Here is a 25,495-nt window from a genome sequence, read left to right on the forward strand (position 1 = left end):
CTGCCGTTAACTGGGCGTCGACAGATAGTTTCCACATCTTTTCATATTTTAAATCAAGGTGCTCAAGTGATTTGATGCACTTCGCGAGGTGGCATCTGATTGCACAATAGGGGCATAACTCGTAATAGCCACTGCGGGCGCTAGAGGTGGAAACTGGACTGGGTGTGACAGAATGCATGACGTTATGGCACAGATTCAAGGACGTAGATTATGCAGGGATGTGTCAGAATGCATGACGTTATGGCACAGATTCAAGGACGTAGATGATGCAGGGATGTGTCAGAATGCATGACGTTATGGCACAGATTCAAGGACGTAGATTATGCAGGAATGTGTCAGAATGCATGACGTTATGGCACAGATTCAAGGACGTAGATTATGCAGGAATGTGTCAGAATGCTTGACGTTATGGCACAGATTCAAGGACGTAGATTATGCAGGAATGTGTCAGAATGCATGACGTTATGGCACAGATTCAAGGACATAGATTATGCAGGGATGTGTCAGAATGCTTGACGTTATGGCACAGATTCAAGGACGTAGATGATGCAGGGATGTGTCAGAATGCATGACGTTATGGCAAAGATTCAATGACGTAGATTATGCAGGGATGTGTCAGAATGCTTGACGTTATGGCAGATTCAAGGAAGTAGATTATGCAGGGATGTGTCAGAATGCATGCCGTTATGGCACAGATTCAAGGACGTAGATTATGCAGGGATGTGTCAGAATGCATGACGTTATGGCACAGATTCAAGGACATAGATTATGCAGGGATGTGTCAGAATGCTTGACGTTATGGCACAGATTCAAGGACGTAGATTGTGCAGGAATGTGTCAGAATGCATGACGTTATGGCACAGATTCAAGGACATAGATTATGCAGGGATGTGTCAGAATGCATGACGTTATGGCACAGATTCAAGGACATAGTTTATGCAGGGATGTGTCAGAATGCATGACGTTATGGCACAGATTCAAGGACATAGATTATGCAGGGATGTGTCAGAATGCATGCCGTTATGGCACAGATTCAATGACGTAGATTATGCAGGGATGTGTCAGAATGCATGCCGTTATGGCACAGATTCAAGGACGTAGATGATGCAGGGATGTGTCAGAATGCATGACGTTATGGCACAGATTCAAGGACGTAGATGATGCAGGGATGTGTCAGAATGCATGCCGTTATGGCACAGATTCAAGGACGTAGATGATGCAGGGATGTGTCAGAATGCATGCCGTTATGGCACAGATTCAAGGAAGTAGATGATGCAGGAATGTGTCAGAATGCATGACGTTATGGCACAGATTCAAGGAAGTAGATTATGCAGGGATGTGTCAGAATGCATGACGTTATGGCACAGATTCAAGGACGTAGATGATGCAGGAATGTGTCAGAATGCATGCCGTTATGGCACAGATTCAAGGAAGTAGATGATGCAGGGATGTCAGAATGCATGACGTTATGGCACAGATTCAAGGACATAGATTATGCAGGGATGTGTCAGAATGCTTGACGTTATGGCACAGATTCAAGGAAGTAGATGATGCAGGGATGTCAGAATGCATGACGTTATGGCACAGATTCAAGGAAGTAGATTATGCAGGGATGTGTCAGAATGCATGCCGTTATGGCACAGATTCAAGGACGTAGATTATGCAGGGATGTGTCAGAATGCATGACGTTATGGCACAGATTCAAGGAAGTAGATTATGCAGGGATGTGTCAGAATGCATGACGTTATGGCACAGATTCAATGACGTAGATTATGCAGGGATGTGTCAGAATGCATGACGTTATGGCACAGATTCAAGGAAGTAGATTATGCAGGGATGTGTCAGAATGCATGACGTTATGGCACAGATTCAAGGACGTAGATGATGCAGGGATGTGTCAGAATGCATGACGTTATGGCACAGATTCAAGGACGTAGATGATGCAGGGATGTGTCAGAATGCTTGACGTTATGGCACAGATTCAAGGACGTAGATTATGCAGGGATGTGTCAGAATGCATGACGTTATGGCACAGATTCAAGGAAGTAGATGATGCAGGGATGTCAGAATGCATGACGTTATGGCACAGATTCAAGGACATAGATTATGCAGGGATGTGTCAGAATGCTTGACGTTATGGCAGATTCAAGGAAGTAGATTATGCAGGGATGTGTCAGAATGCATGCCGTTATGGCACAGATTCAAGGAAGCAGATTATGCAGGGATGTTTCAGAATGCATGACGTTATGGCACAGATTCAAGGACGTAGATTATGCAGGGATGTGTCAGAATGCATGACGTTATGGCACAGATTCAAGGACGTAGATTATGCAGGGATGTCAGAATGCATGACGTTATGGCACCTACCTGTATTATAGTGGGTTTCCAGGTGTAAGACTTGAGGTTGCTGAACACGGGGGGTAGTTGGCTGAACGGGAATTTCCGGAGAATACACACAGGGCAGTGTTTCTTGAGCTGAAACCAACGTTAAGTTTATCATATGTTGTGTGATCGGATCAAGCAGAAGTGGGGCGGTTGGGTAGCCTAGTGGTTAAAGCGTTCGCTCTTGTGTCCTCCGCCGTGATATTGCTGAAATATTGCTAAAAGCGGCGTAAAACCATACTCACTCACTCACAAAAAGTGTTTCGTGTCTGTTCGACTGTTTAGTCCCACCATTCATTCGTCACCACTCGCCCCTTTCCGTAACCAGCAAGAAGACTCGTCCCCCTATCGATGAATGTTATGTGCGAAAATACGACAAACCAATTAGAATGCGCGTATGATTTCAATTTCTTCGTCAAAGAATCTCTCGGAAATAATTTTTGATTTTACATATGTCTTGCATCTAAAAATATACCAAAGACACAGTTAAATGTGTTCAATCATACTGTATAATTCAGCACGTCCCGGTGTGCTTTAAATTGCATCTGAAATATATATAATATATGGGTAAATGTGTGAACCATTACGCAACGAGTTGACAATTGTTTTAGGTGTGCCCGTTTGCGCTAAGACGGAACCCGGTCGCAAAAATGGCCACGAGAGGGGCACGAGTGTTTATTCGGCTTGTCCCGGAATAACACGAGTTGGTCACGAATGTCCCACCATTATTTATGTTGAACATTGTTTTGTTTATATTTGATATAACTTTGATTTCATGAGGAAGGCTTCGACAACCATGACAACATTTACACGCCCAAGCGAACTAGAAACGACAGGTGAAACATAATCAATCTACTATTCCGGAATCCAATGACAATAGATTTGTTCAATGGTTGATACAGACAGAAGGCGTTTAATGAAGCGGTCGTAAAATCTCTCCAGTCCCCCGATCGGCTTGACAAGACGAATATATTTTCTTCTGGCAATCTGCGGTGGCCAAGGGGTGGATGAGGCGACACAAGTCGTTGTGTGTACCAGTAACATTGTTTATCAATATCGCATCAATGATCGTAGGTATCCCCAGCATGATAATCCTGCGTCACTTGAGGATTTCCCCACGCGTTAAGCTCACGCGCGTTGTAGAAGTCAAATACCGGGGTGTCCTCGCATCTTCTTGCACGGGTAACGTATCAGATGTGTTTGTTTGTTTGTTTGTTTGTTGTTTAAAGTAGCAATAGTCTAGCTAGATGACGGCGAGTCATAATCGAGTGTGGACCAGACTATCCAGTGATTGAAAATATGAGCATCATGAGCATCGACATTTATCAACCAAGTCAGCGAACCTGACCACCCGATCCCGTTAGTCGCCTTTTACGACAAGCATAGTGACCTTTTACGACAAGCATGGGTTGCTGAAGACCTATTCCGACCCGGATCTTCACGGGTCCAACGTATCAGAGTAAGGATTTGTTTTATTAAGTGTTATACGGCCATTGTGAAACCGAATCACAACGAGATAATTACAGAGTAAGGTGACTGACTCTACGACATAATTATGTGAGATCGATGCTCATGATGTCAATTACTGGATTGTGTGTTCCTGATTCCATTATTTACGGACCATCGTGTTCCAGGTAGACTATTGCTAAGTGCGGCTTAAGCGCAACAAACAAACGACATATTTGTGATATTATGTTCCAAAACAATTTACGGTATGAGAGGTATGATTGAGGCGGTTTGTACTCTGCAATACTCCAGAGAGATCACGCCTGTGAACAACAAGAAGTTCTCGTGTGGGAAAGATACATTCTTCACCACTCACTAATGGGAAAGATAATGAGTGTTTGCCGTGACGAGCGGACACCTACTACACTAAGCTTACGTCCCCTGATTGCAACACGAATGCCAGCTTATAAACCCGTGACTTTGGGAAGGAGTTAGTGAGTGAGTTGTCTATAAAGCCTCTTTGAACAGTATTTCAGATAACCATGGCGAAATGGAATTCGAACACAAGCATAGGCTCCTGGCATGCCTAAGGGACGCAACTGTGCAGAGCAAATAGTGACGCCTGGACCCGCGCCCCTCTAGACTAAAATCTAGTCTCTGAAATGAACATATCGTACATAAAAAAACAGTTGTTCAGTTATCTTAATAAAAATATAATAAAAAGGAGCCCAGTGACTCTCTTCATTTTGATACTGCAGCGATCTAGACTTGCCAAACATTATAGACTGGCATGGGCTGTATTTGATATATATTTGTATCAGGGTCTGTAAGACAGACTAGCGCCCCTCTAAAGAGTGAGTGAGTAAATGTTGCTTTTAGCCGCATCATCAATACCCTCTAAAGAAAAGGACAAAACATATATTATTGAATATTAACACGAACCGTTGAAACTTGCTCAGGCGTTAATCCCAGGTCGTAGACATAAAATCGGAACTGTGATAAACTCGGAAAGACATTCTCGATCAAGTTCTTCATCAAAACCTGGCACTCGTAGAAGTGGTTGGCCGAGGCTGCAGTGACAAACGAGATTCTGGTCTTGTCTCGTCTCGGGTCCACCATCTTCTCTATAACGCGCATGTACTTCTCTGGAATGGGGTACTGTCGGCGCAACACGTCCACCAAGTTCTCTTCCTGAGGTTGAAGAAAATCAGCTTTGCACCTCGTGTCTACACAGGGCCTGTCTGAAACAGTACATAGCCGTGTTGAATGTTTGATTGATCAACTGGATCACCAACGTGTTGACTGTATATTCATAACTGCTCATAGTGTCATTCGGGGCTGTTTCAAGTTTCAAAAGTTAGCATGACCCTGCCTAATCCTGCACAATGACTGTGGAATTAATTTACTTTATGATATCTAGATATGTATACAAAAGCAAGTCTAGCCAGCTCAAGCTAGCTCTATTCCGCATATGAAATTATCCCCACGGCGAGAGAGACATGGGGTACTGGAGTAGATTCTATCCCTTTACCCTAACGGGGAGACAAGCATGGGGTACTGGGGTAGATTCTATCCCTGTACCCTAACGGGGAGACAAGCATGGGGTACTGGAGTAGATTCTATCCCTGTACCCTAACGGGGAGACAAGCATGGGGCACTGGAGTAGATTCTATCCCTTTACCCTAACGGGGAGACAAGCATGGGGTACTGGGGTAGATTCTATCCCTGTACCCTAACGGGGAGATAAGCATGGGGTACTGGGGTAGATTCTATTCCTGTACCCTAACGGGGAGACAAGCATGAGGTACTGGGGTAGATTCTATCCCTTTACCCTAACGGGGAGACAAGCATGGGGTACTGGGGTAGATTCTATCCCTTTACCCTAACGGGGAGATAAGCATGGGGTACTGGGGTAGATTCTATCCCTGTACCCTAACGGGGAGACAAGCGTGGGGTACTGGGGTAGATTCTATCCCTTTACCCTAACGGGGAGACAAGCCATGGGTACTGGATTAGATTCTATCCCTTAATCCCCACGGGGAGACTAGGGGGTACTTGGGTAGGTACTGTCCATGTATCCCCAACGGAGAGACAAGCATTGGGTACTGGGGTAGATCCTGTCTCTGTACCCCCACGGGGAGACAAGCATGGGGTACTGGGGTAGATCCTGTCTCTGTACCCCCACGGGGAGACAAGCATGGGGTACTGGGGTAGATTCTATCCCTGTACCCTAACGGGGAGATAAGCATGGGGTACTGGGGTAGATTCTATTCCTGTACCCTAACGGGGAGACAAGCATGAGGTACTGGAGTAGATTCTATCCCTTTACCCTAACGGGGAGACAAGCATGGGGTACTGGGGTAGATTCTATCCCTTTACCCTAACGGGGAGATAAGCATGGGGTACTGGGGTAGATTCTATCCCTGTACCCTAACGGGGAGACAAGCGTGGGGTACTGGGGTAGATTCTATCCCTGTACCCCCACGGGGAGACAAGCCATGGGTACTGGATTAGATTCTATCCCTTAATCCCCACGGGGAGACTAGGGGGTACTTGGGTAGGTACTGTCCATGTATCCCCAACGGAGAGACAAGCATTGGGTACTGGGGTAGATCCTGTCTCTGTACCCCCACGGGGAGACAAGCATGGGGTACTGGGGTAGATCCTGTCTCTGTACCCCCACGGGGAGACAAGCATGGGGTACTGGGGTAGATTCTATCCCTGTACCCTAACGGGGAGATAAGCATGGGGTACTGGGGTAGATTCTATTCCTGTACCCTAACGGGGAGACAAGCGTGGGGTACTGGGGTAGATTCTATCCCTTTACCCTAACGGGGACACAAGCGTGGGGTACTGGGGTAGATTCTATCCCTTTACACTAACGGGGAGACAAGCCATGGGTACTGGATTAGATTCTATCCCTTAATCCCCACGGGGAGACTAGGGGGTACTTGGGTAGGTACTGTCCATGTATCCCCAACGGAGAGACAAGCATTGGGTACTGGGGTAGATCCTGTCTCTGTACCCCCACGGGGAGACAAGCATGGGGTACTGGGGTAGATTCTATCCCTGTACCCCCACGGGGAGACAAGCATGGGGTACTGGGGTAGATCCTGTCTCTGTACCTCCACGGGGAGACAAGCATGGGGTACTGGGGTAGATTCTATCCCTGTACCCCCACGGGGAGACAAGCCATGGGGTACTGGGGTAGATTCTATCCCTGTACCCCCACGGGGAGACAAGCCATGGGTACTGGAGTAGATTCTATCCCTGTATCCCGACGGGGTGACAAGCATGGGGTACTGGGGTAGATTCTATCCCTGTACCCCCACGGGGAGACAAGCCATGGGTACTGGGGTAGATTCTATCCCTGTACCCCCACGGGGAGACAAGCCATGGGTACTGGAGTAGATTCTAACCCTGTATCCCGACGGGATGACAAGCATGGGGTACTTGGGTAGATTCTATCCCTGTATCCCCACGGGGAGACAAGCATGGGGTACTGGGGTAGATGTACTATGTCTATATGAAGCCGCATCCTTACCAATGCTCTCTTCATCATCACAGGAGAGCTTAGCTGTCGACGGCGGGACTTTAATATCTGTAAAAAAAACATGGTTTCCTCAATTAGTGTGCGTGCTCAGCCTATGTTACCGCTTATAGATGAAAACCAAGCCTCGCTTTCAAACAGGTTATAAATAGATTCAATGCTAAAGGCCCCATAGCGACGTCACAACCCCTGTCACAGGAAGTGAAAAATCCTTGGCTCTACACCTACCTCATATAAACCTTTTATTACAAATCCTATATGAACATGTAATGTTTTCATATATTTCCCATTTCCACATATGTCCAATTTATCAACATAATACCAAAATATAACCCATCCATGCACTGTAGAGGCTGTGAGAACATGTTTATTGAAGTCACGTGACCTCAAAATATTCTCTCACAGGGTAGAAATATAGAAAATATGGGTTCAATCTATCTTAAGGGGAGGAGGGGCCAATTCCTATGCTTCCTGCAATCTCTGATCACTAAGCTTACTATATCCAACTTAAAATAGGAGGAGCTACAACTGTAAACATGTTTTTAATTGGATAAAAGAAAGTCCCCAGTTTTCCCCTCGAGGTGACCAAGAAGTCCCACACAGAGCGGCCAGAAACATAAATAAATCTGGCACCTTACTTATAGCATCACATTCTAGTGACCGATATGTTACTTTAGAGCAGCTTCATACCGTTTGTTTAAATTTGTGTTGACTGATATGTCATTGATGGTCTAATTTGTATGTCAGGGGTCTAAACTGATTGTTTGCAGGTTGTGGTGTTTGACATTTGGTTCTTTCTGTCTTAAGCTGTCTGGACATAGATAATCCTCATCATGAAATGAATAAACCTTATTATCCAGGTGAAAAGCATTAATATCCAGTGAATATATTTCGTAACATGGAAAACTAATAAAAGTACAAAAAAGTTGTTTCAGTAGAAACCTCTGTTTAAAAACTCCAGTTGACAGAGACTATAGAGTGAATATGTCATCTGCTAGCAAATAGTATTTACTTTTTGAAGGTCGCACTTGAGAACGAGACTTGTTTTTTACGGGAAAAGATATCAATTACAAAATTGAGACTAATCTCGCACACTGAATACATATTCGCTTGTTTGTTTCGTAATTCAACGTCGCAGTCAGAAATATCGCATTTCAAACCAGCATCAATTTAAGGATCCTATTCCAACGGTGCATTCAATACATAATGTATTTTAGTTGCACGGAAGAGCAGTTTTTTTACAAAAACGTTCTCCTTCACATCTGATAATAGTCACATATGTACTTCCAAACCCCCCTGTACGTCATGTGCCCACAATCAAGACATCAAGTTATACAACAACACACGCAAAATAAACATCTCCTGGATCTTGTGCGTATACTCTGGCTTCGTCACTAATGGAAGAAGTATCAGATCCCGGTCATATTTTGTCGCTGGAGTGTGAACATATGGAAGCGATCATAGACGCTGATAAACGTGACGCTGCAATAGTGGTGGATATGGCTAGGGTGAGTGGGTGAGTGAGTGAATGTCGAAGATTTGGAAAATGATACTTCTATAAACCAGGCATGTTAATTTACAAATGACAACTGACGCAGATTGGTGGTGAACACATTTTGGATCAGAGCCGTTATATTGCGTTTACTTGTTTATGTGTGCTCTTATCAGGTAGTATGATGCAAGTACTTGTTTAACGGACCCCCAACCCAATGTGTTTTTTTTCTATTCCTCAATTTAGGTCAATATAGGAAGAAAGACGTATTTATATTTAAAGAAGAAAGATCCGAAATCCAGGTGATTAAAATGAGTGAGTGAGTTGGGTTTAACGCGGCTTTGAGCAGTATTCCAATTATATCACAGCGTGTCAGCTTGATGTGGGAGGAAAGCCCGAAGTGATGCAGGTCTCAGACGTTTACCTTAAGCACAGGTATGATACTCTCAAACCCCGAACCATAAATGTGGCGAACCGGGATTCGAACCCATGATCTTAGGTTTCTGGCATACCCAAGGGACGCAACTCTGCGCAGCAAATTTAGGCGCTTTAGACGACCGGCCACAAGAGAGAAAAGAGAGACCAAAGCAGAATAAGTTATTGCAGTGAATTATTATCAATGTCAGCATCTTACTCGCTTCAATAACAATTGAAGTACAATAACAATTAATGTCAGCATCTTACTCGCTTCAATAACAATTGAAGTACAATAACAATTAATAGTACAATCATTTTAGGACATATACATACCTTTCAACTTTGATTTATATATATTGACCAACGTTTTCTCAAGGTGGTTCCCCTGCGTCCCTGTTCCATGTTGGATGTTTGGAAGTGAATCGACCTCCTCTGATTCAACTGAACGAGAAAGAATTACAAAGTTTAACAAATTACACTTTTGGAGAAATTATCAAACTCTTTGACAGTGGATATATTTGAGCGTTTTACAATCACCAGATAATGAGCATCACTTTCACAGTATAGGTCTTCAGCAACCGATGCTTGCCCTAAAAGGCGACTATGCGTGTCGTAAGAGGCGACTAACGGGATCGAGTGGTCAGACTCGCTGAATTGGTTGATGCATGTCATATCCCAGTTGCGTGGATCGATGATCATGATGTCAATCACTGGATTGTCTGTGACTCGATTAATTACAGACCACCGTCATATAGCTGGAATATTGCTGAGAGCGGTGTAAACAACAAACAAACAAATAAACAAACTTTCACATTATAACAATGGCATTGTGCAGATTATCAGAAAAAACAATTAGTCTGTCTTACAGACCATGATACAAGTATATATCAAATACAGCCCATGCAAGTCTATAATGTTTGGCAAGTCTAGATCACTGCATTTCTGAAAATGAAGTGAGTCACTGGGCTCCTTTTTATTATATTTTTATTAAGATAACTGAACAACTGTTTTTTTATGTAAGATGTGTTCATTTCAGAGACTAGATATTAGTCTAGAAAAACAATCTGCGTTCAATAATAAAAAATGTTTCATGCATGTCTGGTCTCGTCATATTACAACCAAGTCACGAAAAGCACTGATCCGTTGCAAGGAAAGAAGTTTGTTTTTCTTAAAACAGGCAGCTTATCAGCATACCAGTGAGATATTAATATCAAAGCATTTTGAAAAGTAACGCCAGCATATAATTCTTTATGTTGAAACTGTTAAATATTTTTTCAGTTGCCGCTGTGCGTTAACGTTGCTTGACTTGCAGATTTGGAAAAAACGTCGACTTTTTTTCAAGTGAACGTAGTAAATATTAATAGGTGGACATGCACGATTATCTAGTATCTTGGCATGGCGGCCAAAACAAACCGCGAAACAGGCGCGCCATTGACCTGACCTATATAGAAGCTGAGTATGTGGTACTTAATTTGCGTCATGTTTCACAGGCAGGGTGAACTTTGCAAGTGGCTGTATGCTTGGAGACATGATTCGGGCAGGGGAAGTCGAACATGAGATGTACAAAACACTACCAAATACTTTTTACGGTTTTCTCTGAGGTATCTCATATTGATACGTTTGACAAAGAATACCTTATATATGGTTCGACTGGCTACAACAGTATATATATCGAGCCAACACCCAAGCTCAATTTCAAAAGGTGGCCTTCCACAGGGTTCAGTTCTTCGTCATATCCTCTTCACTGTATAAATGGCGTTGCTGATAGTCGAAATTGAAAAGGCTATTTGCCTTGGACAGGATTAGAAGGATGTAAACTGAGGGGCAAAGGAAAGTATACCGAGATAATTTTTATGTAATTTAATAATTGAAAGAACTGTCATTATACTTGATAATATCAATTTAACCATTACTCATTCCCGCAGAGTTAAAGTAATGCATGGGTAACGTTATTTGCACAAGAAGTAGGCGATATCGATTTGTTTATATTTAGGTTCAGGACCCGTGAAGATTCCGGGGTAGAATAGGTCTTCAGCAATCCATGCTTGTCATAAAAGGTGACTATGCTTGTCGTAAAAGGCGACTAACGGGATCGGGTGGTCAGACTCGCTGACTTGGTTGATGCATGTCACCGATCCCAATTGCGTGGATCGATGCTCATGATATTAATCACTGGATTGTCTCGTTCAGACTCGATTACTAGTATTTACAGACCACCGTCTTAAAGCTGGATTATTGCTGAGTGCGGTGTTAAACAACAAACCAACCAACCAACCAATTTAGGTTCAGAGTCAGTTACGTTTGGAACATTAAGTACACAAAGCTCTTCCATTGCTGCCATTATGAATCTTATTTAGTAGGTATCAATTCTGTAAAGATACGCAGAGCCATTGCCAAATCTAGTTGCCGAACAAAAGGTCTTAATATACACACCTACTGACGCAAGGTGGAGAAAGATTCTAGCTTTCACTTTGTGGTTTACACTGGTTTAGAAGATGAATATCATATACTATCATGTAAACGTCATTTTTATCTAAAATAATTTTACATCCCAAAATGGTACTCTCATTATCTCAGTAGACTAATGTTTGTTGTATTGGTTTGTACATCGAATAAGACTATTTTGCTTAGACTAGCTATTTTTCTGCAAAAGGTGTTCAAATCTAGACAAAGTATAAAAACTAATATTATTAAGGTTAATGTTTTCATATGAAATATGTTAACAAGTGAGTGAGTGAGTGAGTGAGTGAAATATTAGTTAAGCAGGACGTAGACGTTTCCCATTTGTTGCAACAAATCCAATATATACACATTGTGCTGACAAACCTAGAAACATTATCACTTTGAATCAGGTTGCCGACCAGCGCGTTGAACCCTACTACCGACCAGGACGTTAAACCCAGCTGCCGACCAGGACGTTAAACCCAGCTGTCGACCAGGACGTTGATATTAAACAAAAAGTACAAACCTGTGTCTGGAATGTGCAATTGTTCTCCATTTTTCGTTTGGATTGAAATTACTTGAGCTCTCAACCGTTCGACCTCTGCAAATTTAAACAGAAATTGGGTACGTTTGCTAGTTTTTGTTGAGGTGTGTGCTCAACTGGGAGTATACTTTGTAGCCATCATTTGTCTGCTGGCATAGCACCATCATTGTTTGTCAACGTCATTAACCAGTCGGTGTTTTTTTTTAGAGAACACCATGTTTGTTTGTTAGTTTGTTTGTTGTTTAACGCCGCAATCAGAAATATTCCAGATATATTATGGCGGTCTGTAAATAATCAAAACGGTACCAGACAATTCAGTGATTGACATCATGAGCATCGATCCACGCATTTGAGATACGATGACATGCATCAACCAAGTCAGCGATCCACCTGATCCCGTTAGTCGCCTCTTACGACAAGCATAGTCGCCTTTCACTGCAAGAATGGGTTGCTGAAGACCTATTCTACCCTGGATTTCCAAAGGTTGAGTACCTTACGATCTATTGATTGATTATGATATTTACGTATGTTACCACTAATACTCATCTATCGATATTTTTTACAATATCACCGAAAAACAGCCCTCAAAGCACACAGTGAAGCGACAGTGCAACAACAGCGCTGCGTTCCACGTGACAGCGGGTTTTTTTCAACCCCACATTCAGTGGCGCATCAGTGAAGCAGTTCACAAACATATCTTGAAAAGTATTGAAGGTGCGTCTACTAGACATTTATATTGCATGACTAATATTGATCATTATAGCAGAGCCACTGAGAACCTTATCATTCATGGCGGTGGGTCATATGTGTTCAGGTAGATAGGGGAAGAAGTCATACGATCAGGAATATATTGGGAAGAAGTGATGTGATCAGATAGATATGGGAAAGAAATCATGTGATCAGATATATACGTGGAAGACGTCAGGTGATCATGTAGTAGTGTAGGTACACACACCTTACATCATATATATTGATTTTCAGTCATAAATAAAATGTATAACATGTTGGTTTGCCTAAGGGTATGTGTGCAAGACCAGAGCAACCCATTCTTATATGGGGTGCCTAGTTACTGGCTAACATTGGCATACCATGCAAAACATGCAACCTATGTCTCCAGTGTGAACAAATAGACTAGACTATGAACGGGGACATACATGCAACAGTTTTTAATTCCTCTTTTATATGAACCCAAAAGGTAGACTTACCGCTAGAAATCTGTGATGTGATTTGAGATCGCAGAGAGACGTAAAAGGCGAACAGAGTCATAAGGAGCAGAAAGGGTTTTATAAAAAATCGCACACCTGAAACATGACGAAAACCGTAATAGGTTTACACAAACTGACGTGCATTGATGCTTATCATTAAAAAAACAATAAACGTATTGTAACCGTAAATATAAAGAACGATATGTTTTAAAAATCAGGTCTAAAAATAACAGGCCGTCGTGTACATTTCAGCACAAAGGACATGCTGGGTTCTGTGCATTTCAGCACAATAGACCTGCAACATCCAGTGCATTTCAGCACAATAGACATGCAACATCCAGTGCATTTCAGCACAATAGACCTGCAACATCCAGTGCATTTCAGCACAATAGACCTGCAACATCCAGTGCATTTCAGCACAATAGACCTGCAACATCCAGTGCATTTCAGCACAATAGACATGAAACATCCAGTGCATTTCAGCACAATAGACCTGCAACATCCAGTGCATTTCAGCACAATAGACCTGCAACATCCAGTGCATTTCAGCACAATAGACCTGCAACATCCAGTGCATTTCAGCACAATAGACATGCAACATCCAGTGCATTTCAGCACAATAGACCTGCAACATCCAGTGCATTTCAGCACAATAGACCTGCAACATCCAGTGCATTTCAGCACAATAGACATGCAACATCCTTTCCTTTACAGCACAATAGACCTGCAACATCCAGTGCATTTCAGCACAATAGACCTGCAACATCCAGTGCATTTCAGCACAATAGACATGTAACATCCAGTGCATTTCAGCACAATAGACCTGCAACATCCAGTGCATTTCAGCACAATAGACCTGCAACATCCAGTGCATTTCAGCACAATAGACCTGCAACATCCAGTGCATTTCAGCACAATAGACCTGCAACATCCAGTGCATTTCAGCACAATAGACCTGCAACATCCAGTGCATTTCAGCACAATAGACCTGCAACATCCAGTGCATTTCAGCACAATAGACATGTAACATCCAGTGCATTTCAGCACAATAGACATGTAACATCCAGTGCATTTCAGCACAATAGACCTGCAACATCCAGTGCATTTCAGCACAATAGACCTGCAACATCCAGTGCATTTCAGCACAATAGACATGCAACATCCAGTGCATTTCAGCACAATAGACATGCTAGATTCCCTGTCCATGTTAAAACGCAGCAGCGGAAAATCGTGCATTGCCTGACAGTTATTCAACATACACAGTGAGTAGTTTGTGGGTAGACGTGACATGGGGTTTAACGTCACGTACACGGTTATTACTACGACGTAGTAGTTTTGTGTGAAGATTCATGTGAAACTTATACATAATTATTCATACAAAAGTCGAAGTGGAAAATAATGTTCCTTTTGTGCAATCCAATATAGCTTCTATGGTGGTTTAATGGAAGAAGACGAACAGGTGTAAATTTTATATGTAGAATCAGCACCAAAATTACACAATTATTTTCAGAAAAAAAGTCCAAACGTAAAAAAAATCAGAATACAAAGTTCCCTCTCTATAGCTGTAGTAAACTGCCCGACAAAAGAAAGTGGACACCATGTTTGGTGGTGACTGAAAGTGAAACAAACAAGAAATGGTTCTTCGATAGAGATGGGTTTTTTTTTAAACGGGTATCCTAGTTGAGTTTTGGACCTTAAGTTTGCAGTGTTTCGTATGGTTATTCGATGGTGATGTTGTTTTTTTATATACGGATATCATAGTTATATTCAGTCTAATAACGTTTTGCTATATTTGTAAACTTTTGTTAAACTAAATTTTCAAGTGTATAACTCTTTTTGTCCGGCAGCGTGTCTTTGAGAACCCAACAACAGTCTTGTGACGGTAAATTGGTTGAAACAATGATGACGATGCACAAGTGCATTCTTCTCACCTGTTTTCCGCAGGTATTTTGACATCCCCATCTTTGTGTCCTGCACCTGCTGAAACAAATACAGATGTTACTACATATTCTTAGTCAAAATGTAGAGATACCATAAAAAAACAACCCGTTTAGATCCGGGGTAGAATAGGTCTTCAGCAATCCATGCTTGCCGTGAAAGACGACTATGCTTGTCGTAAGAGGCGACTAACGGGATCGGGTGGTCAGGCTTGCTGACTTGGTTGATGCATGTCATCGTATCCCAATTGCGTGGATCGATGCTCATCATGTCAATCAATGGATTGTCTCGTTCAGACTCGATTATTTACAGACCGCCGTCACATAGCTAGAATATTGCTGAATGCGGCGTAAAACAACAAATAACCTAACCTAATCATCAAAATCGGGTAATAATCAGGTAACCTATCATATCACCCACTCTGCATAGCTGGGCCATGTAGACCACCAGTATCACCCTTCATTAGACGGCGTGGTTTAAAATAATGCAGATGGTCAGCACAGAGGCTCAGACAGTTGGGTTAACTGTCTTTAGAAACGAGGGGCGGTCGGGTAGCCCAGTGGTTAAAGCGATCGCTCGTCACGCCGAAGACCCGAGTTCGATTCCCGACATGGGTACAATGTGTGAAGCCCATTTCTGGTGTCCCCCGCCGTGATATTGCTGGAATGTTGCTAAAAGCGGCGTAAAACCATACTCACTGACTTTTGAAAAACGAAGTGAGGAGAAGAAAGAATGGTAATTATAAGATATATTAGTCCTGCACCGTGACTATTTTTTATGCATTTGTGTTACTAAAATCCTAGGCAAGTCTAGATCAAACTAACCAAGTCTAGTTTGTTTGATTCCACATATGAAAACAGCAGAGGAGGAAAGGTTATTTCGAAAAAATATTTTGATATTTTAAAGACATGTTTTCATTGACTAAGTGTTCGTCTAAGGATGTATGTACAATATGAATGACACATGTGAAAAGTTTAAAATGTCTATAACAATACAATAATAATATTTATGGGTTCTATTCTGCAGTAAGTGTTTTGAATGTAATTATATGTTTTCATATGATTGGCATATTTATTCATGAGACCATTCATAATACCTTTGCGAAATACGGGGATAGAAGACACTGGTATTCCAAATGTAACATATGTGTTGAACGTGCCACTTTTAGCCTAAATATTCAAACTACCTTAAACGATTTTGTGTTAAGATAGTTCTGAATATGAAGCACTCTTTGATGCCTTTTCTGATATATTACAAACCGTCAACAAATTAAAAATGCCTTGAAAAAATAAATCAAATGTGTGTGATGTTAAATGTTAAGAGGCAAAACGTAATATGGAGGGGAAATATCACGAGTTCAATAAATAAAACAACATATCAATTAAAAATAGGATTCATTTTGCTGAAAGAAATACAAAAAGTTACTCAGAAGGAAACAAAATCAGCTAGAACTGGAAACCCTATCAAAACAGGAACCAACACATTTTTGGAAATAAACTTAGAATTTCATCCCAGAAGCAATTTGTTTATCCTGATCCTGAGGAGCTAATAAACCATTTTCAACACTAAAAATAGAGATATGCGTATTATTATGCGAGTCTTGATAAAACCAATAACAGCTAATGAAATTCTCACTTGTATAAAACAATTCAAAACAAACAAAACCCAGGTGAAGATTTCTGGTCTGTTCCACTTTAATGAAAATAAACACTTTACTAACCAACCAACAGTAGTCCTGGTGTAGGCTGTCTGACAAATGGGCTGTCTGATAATTGAAAGGTTACCAGTGAGAAGGTCCCGTTTAGAAGTGTGGAGGAATTTGTAGAGAGAGCTAGAGGGATGAGTTTCCTTTACTCTATATCACTGATCAAAAACTACTCTAAGTCTTTGCTAATAAAACACACGCATCAAACGCAAGTTATTAACATAATCTGGTTTATCTGTATCACGTAACGAGTGGGGGTAGCTTACTCTGCCCACTGTATGGAACAGCTCAGTAATTAGTAGGTAAAACCAGGCAATTACACTGGTCACACTTGACTGGTCTGTCTGATGATTCAGAGGTACAAACTTATATACAATCATATAATATATATACATATAAATATAGAATGGATACATCTTTACCGAGCATGTATGCATCTGTATACAGATTCACAAGGGTAGCAATATATGTGCAATTCGATAAGAGGGAGAGTTACTTGATGGGTTTAAACAATGACATGATGATTTTAAAGGATTTGGACAATTCTCGATGTTCCTAATCGTGATTTATTGAAAGTAAATTCATTTTATGTATATTCGGTTTCATGTTGTAGAATCTGTGTAAATATTGTTTTGTTTTGGGGTTTTTCGTTCTCGGAAGATGGACAAATAAACAAATAATGGAATTCATCACATGTCAGTGGACATTTCATTTTTAAATCATGGTTACAAGTTTTAAACTTAAGTAAGACTCGCCAAACGTTTTCCTGCAGTACGTTTAAATATTATTCATAACTGAGGCAATCAGTTTTTGAGATACTATACGTTGTGCCTTTGAAGACTTTCGTGTTTACATTTTCCAAACAGGTCGAGTTGGTCGGTCGTGTGGCAAGACGTTTTCACATTTATTAAGGAATAACAGATATCTTCAATTGTTTTAAAGATATCGGTATTTTATTTAAAGATATCAATAATGTTTTTAAGATATCAAAAATTAATTAAAGATATCTTAAATTCATCTCTGATATCCATAATATAATTACTGATATCTTAAAATGTTACGGTGATATCAACAAATTAGTTTTGTATTTAAAATGTATTTAAGATATCATTTAACATTTACCATCCTACAGTACATAAATATATTAGAAATAAATTCAAGATATCTTAAATTCAATTCAAGATATCTTGAAATAAGTTATACATATCCACAAATGCATTACATATATCTTTAATTCAATTAGAGATATCTTTAATTCAATTCAAGATATCATTAATTCTGACCGTTACTGATATCAAAAATCCATTTAAAGATATCATTAATAATTTTGATGATATCTTTATATCAATTATTGATATCAGTTATCTAATTTAAGTAACATTATTAATGTAACATCTTTGATAATGGCAACAATTGAAGATTTCAATAATTAATTATTGATATCTGTATTTAGTTTCAAGATATCAGGAATTGAGTTCATGACATCATAACAAAACATGACATTTTGATATCTTTAAATCATATTTTGATATCCATTATCGAATTTAAGATATCTTCAATTCTTTTCAAGATATCTGTAATACGCTTCACCATATCCTTAATTCATTTCGTGATATCTTAAATTTTATTGCAGATATCTACAATTATCTGCATTTAAGATATCTTCAATTCGATTCAAGGTATCTTCAATTCAATTCAAGATATCTTTAAAAACAATTGAAGATATCTGTAATTCCGTAATAAATGTGAAAACGGTCGCTAGCAGTTCTTAAGGTTTATTTAATGTCGCGTAGGACATCCCGCATCCCCAACTCAAAGAACCTCTCCAGCCTGTATCTTGCCTATTGTACACATGAAACCACCATCACCCAACTAACTTCAGCCTCGGGGCGTAAGAAGAAACCACGAAGGTTTCGTATATAACTTCAGCAAGTTATATCTCTAAATTCTATTTTTTACGTCAGTGTTTTAATTACACAGTTTAAGGTAATGTGAAAGAAGTTTAGTAATCAATTCTAAATGAACATGGTTCAGGTTTTGGACACGCAGCTGACACCGGTAAGCGCAGATTAGTTTTTCACACCACCCCTCAATCGTAATTTCTTAAATAAACACAAACCAAACAACAAGAAACTTCAAAGAGCACCGCGATTCACCTTTATCTGAGATTAAAAGTCCATTTTATATATTTCGTGTCAGAGTTAAAATAAACATGACATGTAATTCTACCGCAAAGTGAACCGATAGATTAGGCAAGGACATCAAGGGTAAAACCCAAGAAGTTGAAGTGCATTTTTCAAATAGGCAAAGATTACGCCAATAATACAAAGCAAAAAAACAATAATGAAAATGTATGTGTGGATAGTGATTCCGAATTATGCATTAACTAGGAGCCGACCTTTCTGGCCCAGTGCTTTATGTCACCTTTCAGTTGACACCCTTCAGTGACTCATCCAGGCATCTGGTATATAATGAAAAATTAAAAATTGCCATTGCAAAGTCGGTAAACCAGTTTCGGCTTCCTTTGTTAGCTTGTACCCTGTCATTTTCCACTTTTTTTATCCTTACATGTACATATATATGCTCTCTGCCTCATGGCATTCATTCACCTGATGAAGGAGTAAGCACGTACTCCGAAACGTTGTGTTCCCCATAATAAAGAAGTTGACATCCATATATTCTCTTCCTTGTGTGAATCACTTCTAAATGCCTTTCAAAGACAAGATAGAACATGGTCATACTATACATATATGCGTCGGGATAGGAATTGGCGGCCATATTCCCGTGGCCATTTTAAGTTTGACCGGTTTACTTCGAACTTGAATTTAACCATCATCACGGTATGCATTTTAAAAGCAAACGAACTTTAATTTTTAAATAGAAAGTTCTGTAAAGTTTAGTGTTCAATAGTTCTGTAGTGATGTTTCGGGGTCAGAAATAATGAACACTACTTAAAATTGTATACATACGTCTTAACACAACATACCTTTGAAAGATGTTATGAGAGTAGATCCTGTTAGTGTCATGTATCCACGCAGTGTATACCCTATAAGTATTCACGGTGGCACTACTAGACGCATAATCCGGATGCATATGCGGTTGCAGCCTCGCCTGATACTCCCCGTGATAACGTGTAAACAGAAACGGTTGAACAAAGGTATTGCAATGCATCACCGACCTCGTGGTGTGCCTCCAGTCGGCCTGTCCTCATTTCGCCCACACCCATATCAAAACAAATTTACAGCTGACAGCAAGTCCTCCAGTCCCATTGTGCTTATAATAAACTCGTGAATTGGTGGTAAATACGTGATGCACGAGTGCACATGACTGACCAGCTTTACCTGGGATATGAGATAAACTTGTCCACACTGAGAGAAAGAAACTAGTTTTATACTTTTCAATGTGATGGGAACAGGGCTGACCAGCTTTACCTGGGATATGAGATAAACTTGTCCACACTGAGAGAAGGAAACTGGTTTTATACTTTTCAATGTGATGGGAACAGGGCTGACCAGCTTTACCTGGGATATGAGATAAACTTGTCCACACTGAGAGAAGGAAACTGGTTTTATACTTTTCAATGTGATTGGATTAAAACAAAGAAGCGGGATACACTGACACATTTTACTTAGTCTCATGTTAATTGTCTTGATCGCTAAAAGAAATAAAGTTTATTAGGGCATATGTATTGTACGTGGTTGATGTCCACACATGGGTACAAAGTGTAAAGCTCATTTCTGGTGTGCCCCCAGCTAGAATATTAATGAAATATTGCTGAAAGCGACGTAAAACCGTATGCACTCAATATCAAAACCATGTACATGCTGACCTGTACAGTCAAGGTATGTCAGTCTCACCTAGACTTGCATTTTCTCTAAACTCATTTCTCAAAGGTTTTCATTTTTTCGCTTGTCGGTAATATTACCAAAGGCCAAGAATAGCGCTTCATCTGGACTTACCACAGAATTGCTGACCTATTTGGGGACTGATAGTTTTGTTTCTGGGTCTGCATGAGAGATTTAGTCTTACCTTCTGAATCTGGTTACATGTGATAAACATTAAATCCGAAGGAATTTCTTCGACCTTTGAACAGTTAGTCTGACTGACTGACTGATATAGAAGACTGTAGCGTATTTCGCACACGGGCCTGGCCAGACCATTTAGTATATTCCGAAAAGGGTGAAAGTGGTGTGGTTAGTCAGCGCAATTAGGTATTTAAGGGGAATGTGCAGATCATTTTAAACCTCCCCAGATGCCATTGGTCAACAGCGACGCCTGTTAATTGACAGAGTAAAAGAAGCACCTTCCTATAACAATGGAGCCAATTATAATAAGGTAAACTGCAGGCCAGGGTCAGGTACAACAACTCACTAGAAGCATTAGGGTACAGTGATGACGCGACCCCCGAGGCTGTGTGTACAGGTGAGCGCCAGCCCACAAGAAACTCGTAATGAGATCAGAATGCATTGTCTTAACACTTAACCTGTCTAACATAAAGCCGTTATTGTTTTAGATGTCTGTTCCCCACGACGTTTGAACTAATTAAGGTTTTGACAGGTTCGGAAGAACAATAGATTATTAGTCGGGCTTTCTACCCTTCTTTAAGTACAAGCGTAAACATGTAGTAGTAGCTTTGTCAGCAATAAGCTGCGAAATGGTAGCAGAACTTAACTTTTATTTACACCCAGGCCGCTTTCAGCGACATCAGAGGTACAAACTTATTCCAACATAATACATATACGAATAACTATACAACAGATACAAAAACATCTTTACCGAGCATGGTATACAATGTGCAATTCAATAAGGGTGAGAGTTACTTGATAGGTAGCAATGACTTGATGGTTTTACATAATTTGGACAATTTTCTCAATGCGCTTATCGTGAATTATTGAAAATTCATTTTATACATACTTCTCCGCATCATCCACTGGTCGCCTATACATAGCTATGTACGATATACTACTTTATAACGTTGTAGTGGCGTCTCACAAATTCCGTCAGAGTGCACATGACAGAACAATAGGTTTATAACAATAAATTAATTTGTGTACAGCTATGCAAATTCCTGTGTGTGGAACGTCGCTATATAAGTGCAATAATCTTGGACCCGACGTTAAACCCCATTTCACCTCACCTGGGTGTGGAGCGTGTATTCAGGCTGATCCAATCCTGTATTGTGCATCAAGCGTAACTGTCGAAACACATCGAGGCTCGTCACAGGTGTCATCGCGACATGCCTTTAGTGTCTGAACACCCGGCTTTAACACAGTGCACTCACTGTTCTCAGTTGACATTTTGTGTATGATTCAAATGAGAATACTGAGTTCGGGATATTGAGAATGTTTATCGGTTAACGTTAAGACAGGTATTATCTGCCCCGATCCAAAAGTGACATATAATCTGTAATCCCAATTATGTTGATTTCGTTATGAACCATGCATAGATTCGTTAGTCCAGCCAAAATATAACTCCACAATTCCAGCCTCGTTCGGCAAGGGTGGAAACCGGACTTTTATAGTCAGGTAACTCCCTTGCCTCGGGAAGATGGTATAAAGGTATCAAACCAACATTTAGGCAATAATCATGTGCACTTCGACACAACGCGAGAACATTATGCGATGACGTCAGAGTGTTCTCGACATATATGTCAATGTCACCAGTAGGTGACAGATAATCTGTAATCCCGATTTGCGAGTAAGTTGTGCTATATACCATTCGTGACTAACTCGTGTTATTCCGGAGCAAGCCGGGGGCGTGGTGCGGGCATACATGTTTGTATTTATCTCATATTACAGGCACATTAACACGATCTCATATATGAAGAGAAGAAGGAATTTAGTGCCAGGGAACCCTGTGCACGAAGATGTTCAGTTAATAACAGGAGGCACGGGTGGCCAGGTCGTCTAAGGCGCCGCGATTCGCTGTGCAGAGTTGCGTCCCTTAGGCACGACGGAAACCAATGATTGTGGGTTCGAATCCCGATTCGCCCCAATTATGTTTCCAGGTTTGTCAGCACCATACCCGCGCTCGTGGGTTTCACCGAAGTGGTAAACGTCTGAGACCTGCATCACTTCGGGCTTTCCTCCCACATTAAGTTGACACGCCTTGATATAACTGGAATACTGTTAAAGCGGCGTTAAATCCAACTCACTCCGGGACAAGCCGAATAGCGACTCGTGCCCCACTCGTGGCCATTTTTGCTACTGGGTTCCGTCTAAGCGCAAACGGGCATAGCTTAAAGAATTGTCTCGTTGCTATACTGATTCACGTATATTTCCTCCATATATCATAAATATTCCAGATGATATTGAAACACATCGGGACTTAGGGTATTATACAGAATGATTGAACACATGTAACGTGGATATAATTTTAGAAGCAAGATATACACACAATCAGAAATTATTCCTGAGGGATTCTTTGACCGAAGTACTTTACGTCATACGCGCATTCTGATTAGTTTGTCGCATTTTCGCACATAACATTCACAGATGGGGGGACGAGTCTTCTTGCAGGTTACGGAAAGGGGCGAGTGGTGACGAATGGCTATACACAAGTCTTCTGCAATGTAGAAACATAGATCGGCCACAAATAGAGACAGCTCAGTCAGTCGTTTGTTAATATATGAAATAATAACTCCACATGCCATTTTGTATGTGATGCCATGATAATTGAAGACGCCATATTCAATTATTTGTGACAGTGCATTGATATCAAGTCCTGTTTCGAAAATATAAAACGTCAAAGCCAGAGATTACTGCGCGAATGTCTGTTAGAATCCATTTGTCTTACAACTACCGTATTCGACGTAATAAGCGGCCATGGCGATATTTGCTAATATATTGGCTAGTGCACAATCACAATTAGCACCCCTTCCGATTGACCAATGTACACAAGACTTATTTATTCGTGTATTATACACACTCGTGTGTTATATGTACCCTTAATTATGGGCAATCAATTTCTGGAGAAATATATCTGTCGTATATATACATTTCAGGGTGTCAGCATAGACCACAAAATTTACGTTCACCATTTACCAAAATAATATTCTAATAAGCGCTCTTATTTCTAATTTTGAGAGCGCCCTGGGCGCTTATTACGTCGAATATGGTAGTTGTTTTAAAACGTCATGAATGAACGAGTTGTAAGATATATGGTAGACACAAGGGCAGTAATCTGCTTCTTACAAACCTTAAATTCGCACCATTTTAGCATAGAATCGATGAATAGTTTGCCCTTTCTCATGATCGGAATAATGCATAACGGTCCTGAGTGACGTCATCCAGACTCGATCTCACACTTTTTAAACCAGGTATATCAAAATGGTTTTCTCACCAGCAGATTTTTTTAAAATAACCAGTCTCGATTATCCACTGAAACATTCCATTGTGCGAAAAGTCAAACTAGCTGGGTAAGTACATGAATGGATAACTGAAAATCAGTGATGACACCAGGTGTTCGCGAAAAGGGTAAGCATGTCCTGCTCTACTAGTCTGTCTTACAGACCCTGATACAAATATATCAAATACAGCCCATGCAAGTCTATAATGTTTGGCAAGTCTAGATTACTGCAGGAAAATGAAGAGTGTCACTCGGCTCCCTTTTATTATATTTTTATTAAGATAACTGAACAACTGTTTTTTTTCTTTACGATATGTTCATTTCAGAGACTAGATGTTAGTCTACTGCTTTACCACCGCTCTAACGAAAAGTGGTCACAGATATATCAGAATGGTTTTCTCACCAGCAGATTTGTAAGAGTAACCATTCTCGATTATCAACAGAAACAGATTCCATTGGGCGTAAAAGGGAAACTAGCTGGGTAAAGTACATGAATGGATAACTGAAAATCAGTGATGACACCAGGTGTTCGCGAAAAAGGTAAGCATGTCCTGTTCTACTAGTCTGTCTTACAGACCCTGATACAAATATATCAAATACAGCCCATGCAAGTCTATAATGTTTGGCAAGTCTAGATTACTGCAGTATCTGAAAATGAAGAGAGTCTCTGGGCTCCTTTTTATTATATTTTTATTAAGATAATTTAACAACTGTTTTTTCTCTACGATATGTTCATTTCAGAGACTAGATGTCAGTCTAACTCGGGCCATGCGACGTCGGCCTGTAAACAAACCCGACAATCAAGCGATAGACCGGAAAATCCATGGACACGATAGAGCATTTCCTGATTTTGTTGACAGTTAAATCGATAGTGTAGAGATTATAAGCAAAGGAAACGTAATCCCTGTTTCCTAAAGGGGACTATATTCCACGGTCCGATGCCCATTTTCGGCGGTCAAGACGTTATATTGACAGTAGCGGGTGACCTTTGTTAGATGAACACTCCCAAGCTTACTGTCGTTCATTT

At 40.7% G+C, this 25,495-nt stretch overlaps 1 protein-coding gene across 9 annotated transcripts in view; it reads right to left on the bottom strand.

Annotated features, from left to right (window-relative positions):
- Nucleotides 1-25,495, bottom strand: part of LOC124132398 — a 50,379-nt gene that overhangs the window by 1,305 nt on the left and 23,579 nt on the right. For 3 of the 9 annotated variants that reach the window (XM_048403279.1, XM_046496295.2, XM_046496303.2), the window contains 7 exons: nt 15,410-15,458; nt 13,479-13,574; nt 12,256-12,330; nt 9,621-9,728; nt 7,373-7,429; nt 4,771-5,069; nt 2,368-2,475 (listed from right to left, as the gene is read on the bottom strand). In XM_048403279.1, the coding sequence (XP_048259236.1) occupies nt 2,368-2,475; nt 4,771-5,069; nt 7,373-7,429; nt 9,621-9,728; nt 12,256-12,330; nt 13,479-13,574; nt 15,410-15,440 (774 nt within the window). In that variant the 5' untranslated portion in view covers nt 15,441-15,458. Of the gene's footprint in view, nt 1-2,367; nt 2,476-4,770; nt 5,070-7,372; nt 7,430-9,620; nt 9,729-12,255; nt 12,331-13,478; nt 13,575-15,409; nt 15,459-20,107; nt 20,363-22,258; nt 22,315-25,495 lie in introns of those variants that run through there. The other 6 variants (XM_046496296.2, XM_046496302.2, XM_046496293.2 and 3 more) reach the window with 5 other exon arrangements.

This window comes from Haliotis rufescens, unplaced genomic scaffold (assembly GCF_023055435.1).
Source record: "Haliotis rufescens isolate VD_foot unplaced genomic scaffold, xgHalRufe1.0.p SCAF_3, whole genome shotgun sequence".
Taxonomy (NCBI): Eukaryota; Metazoa; Mollusca; class Gastropoda; order Lepetellida; family Haliotidae; genus Haliotis; species Haliotis rufescens.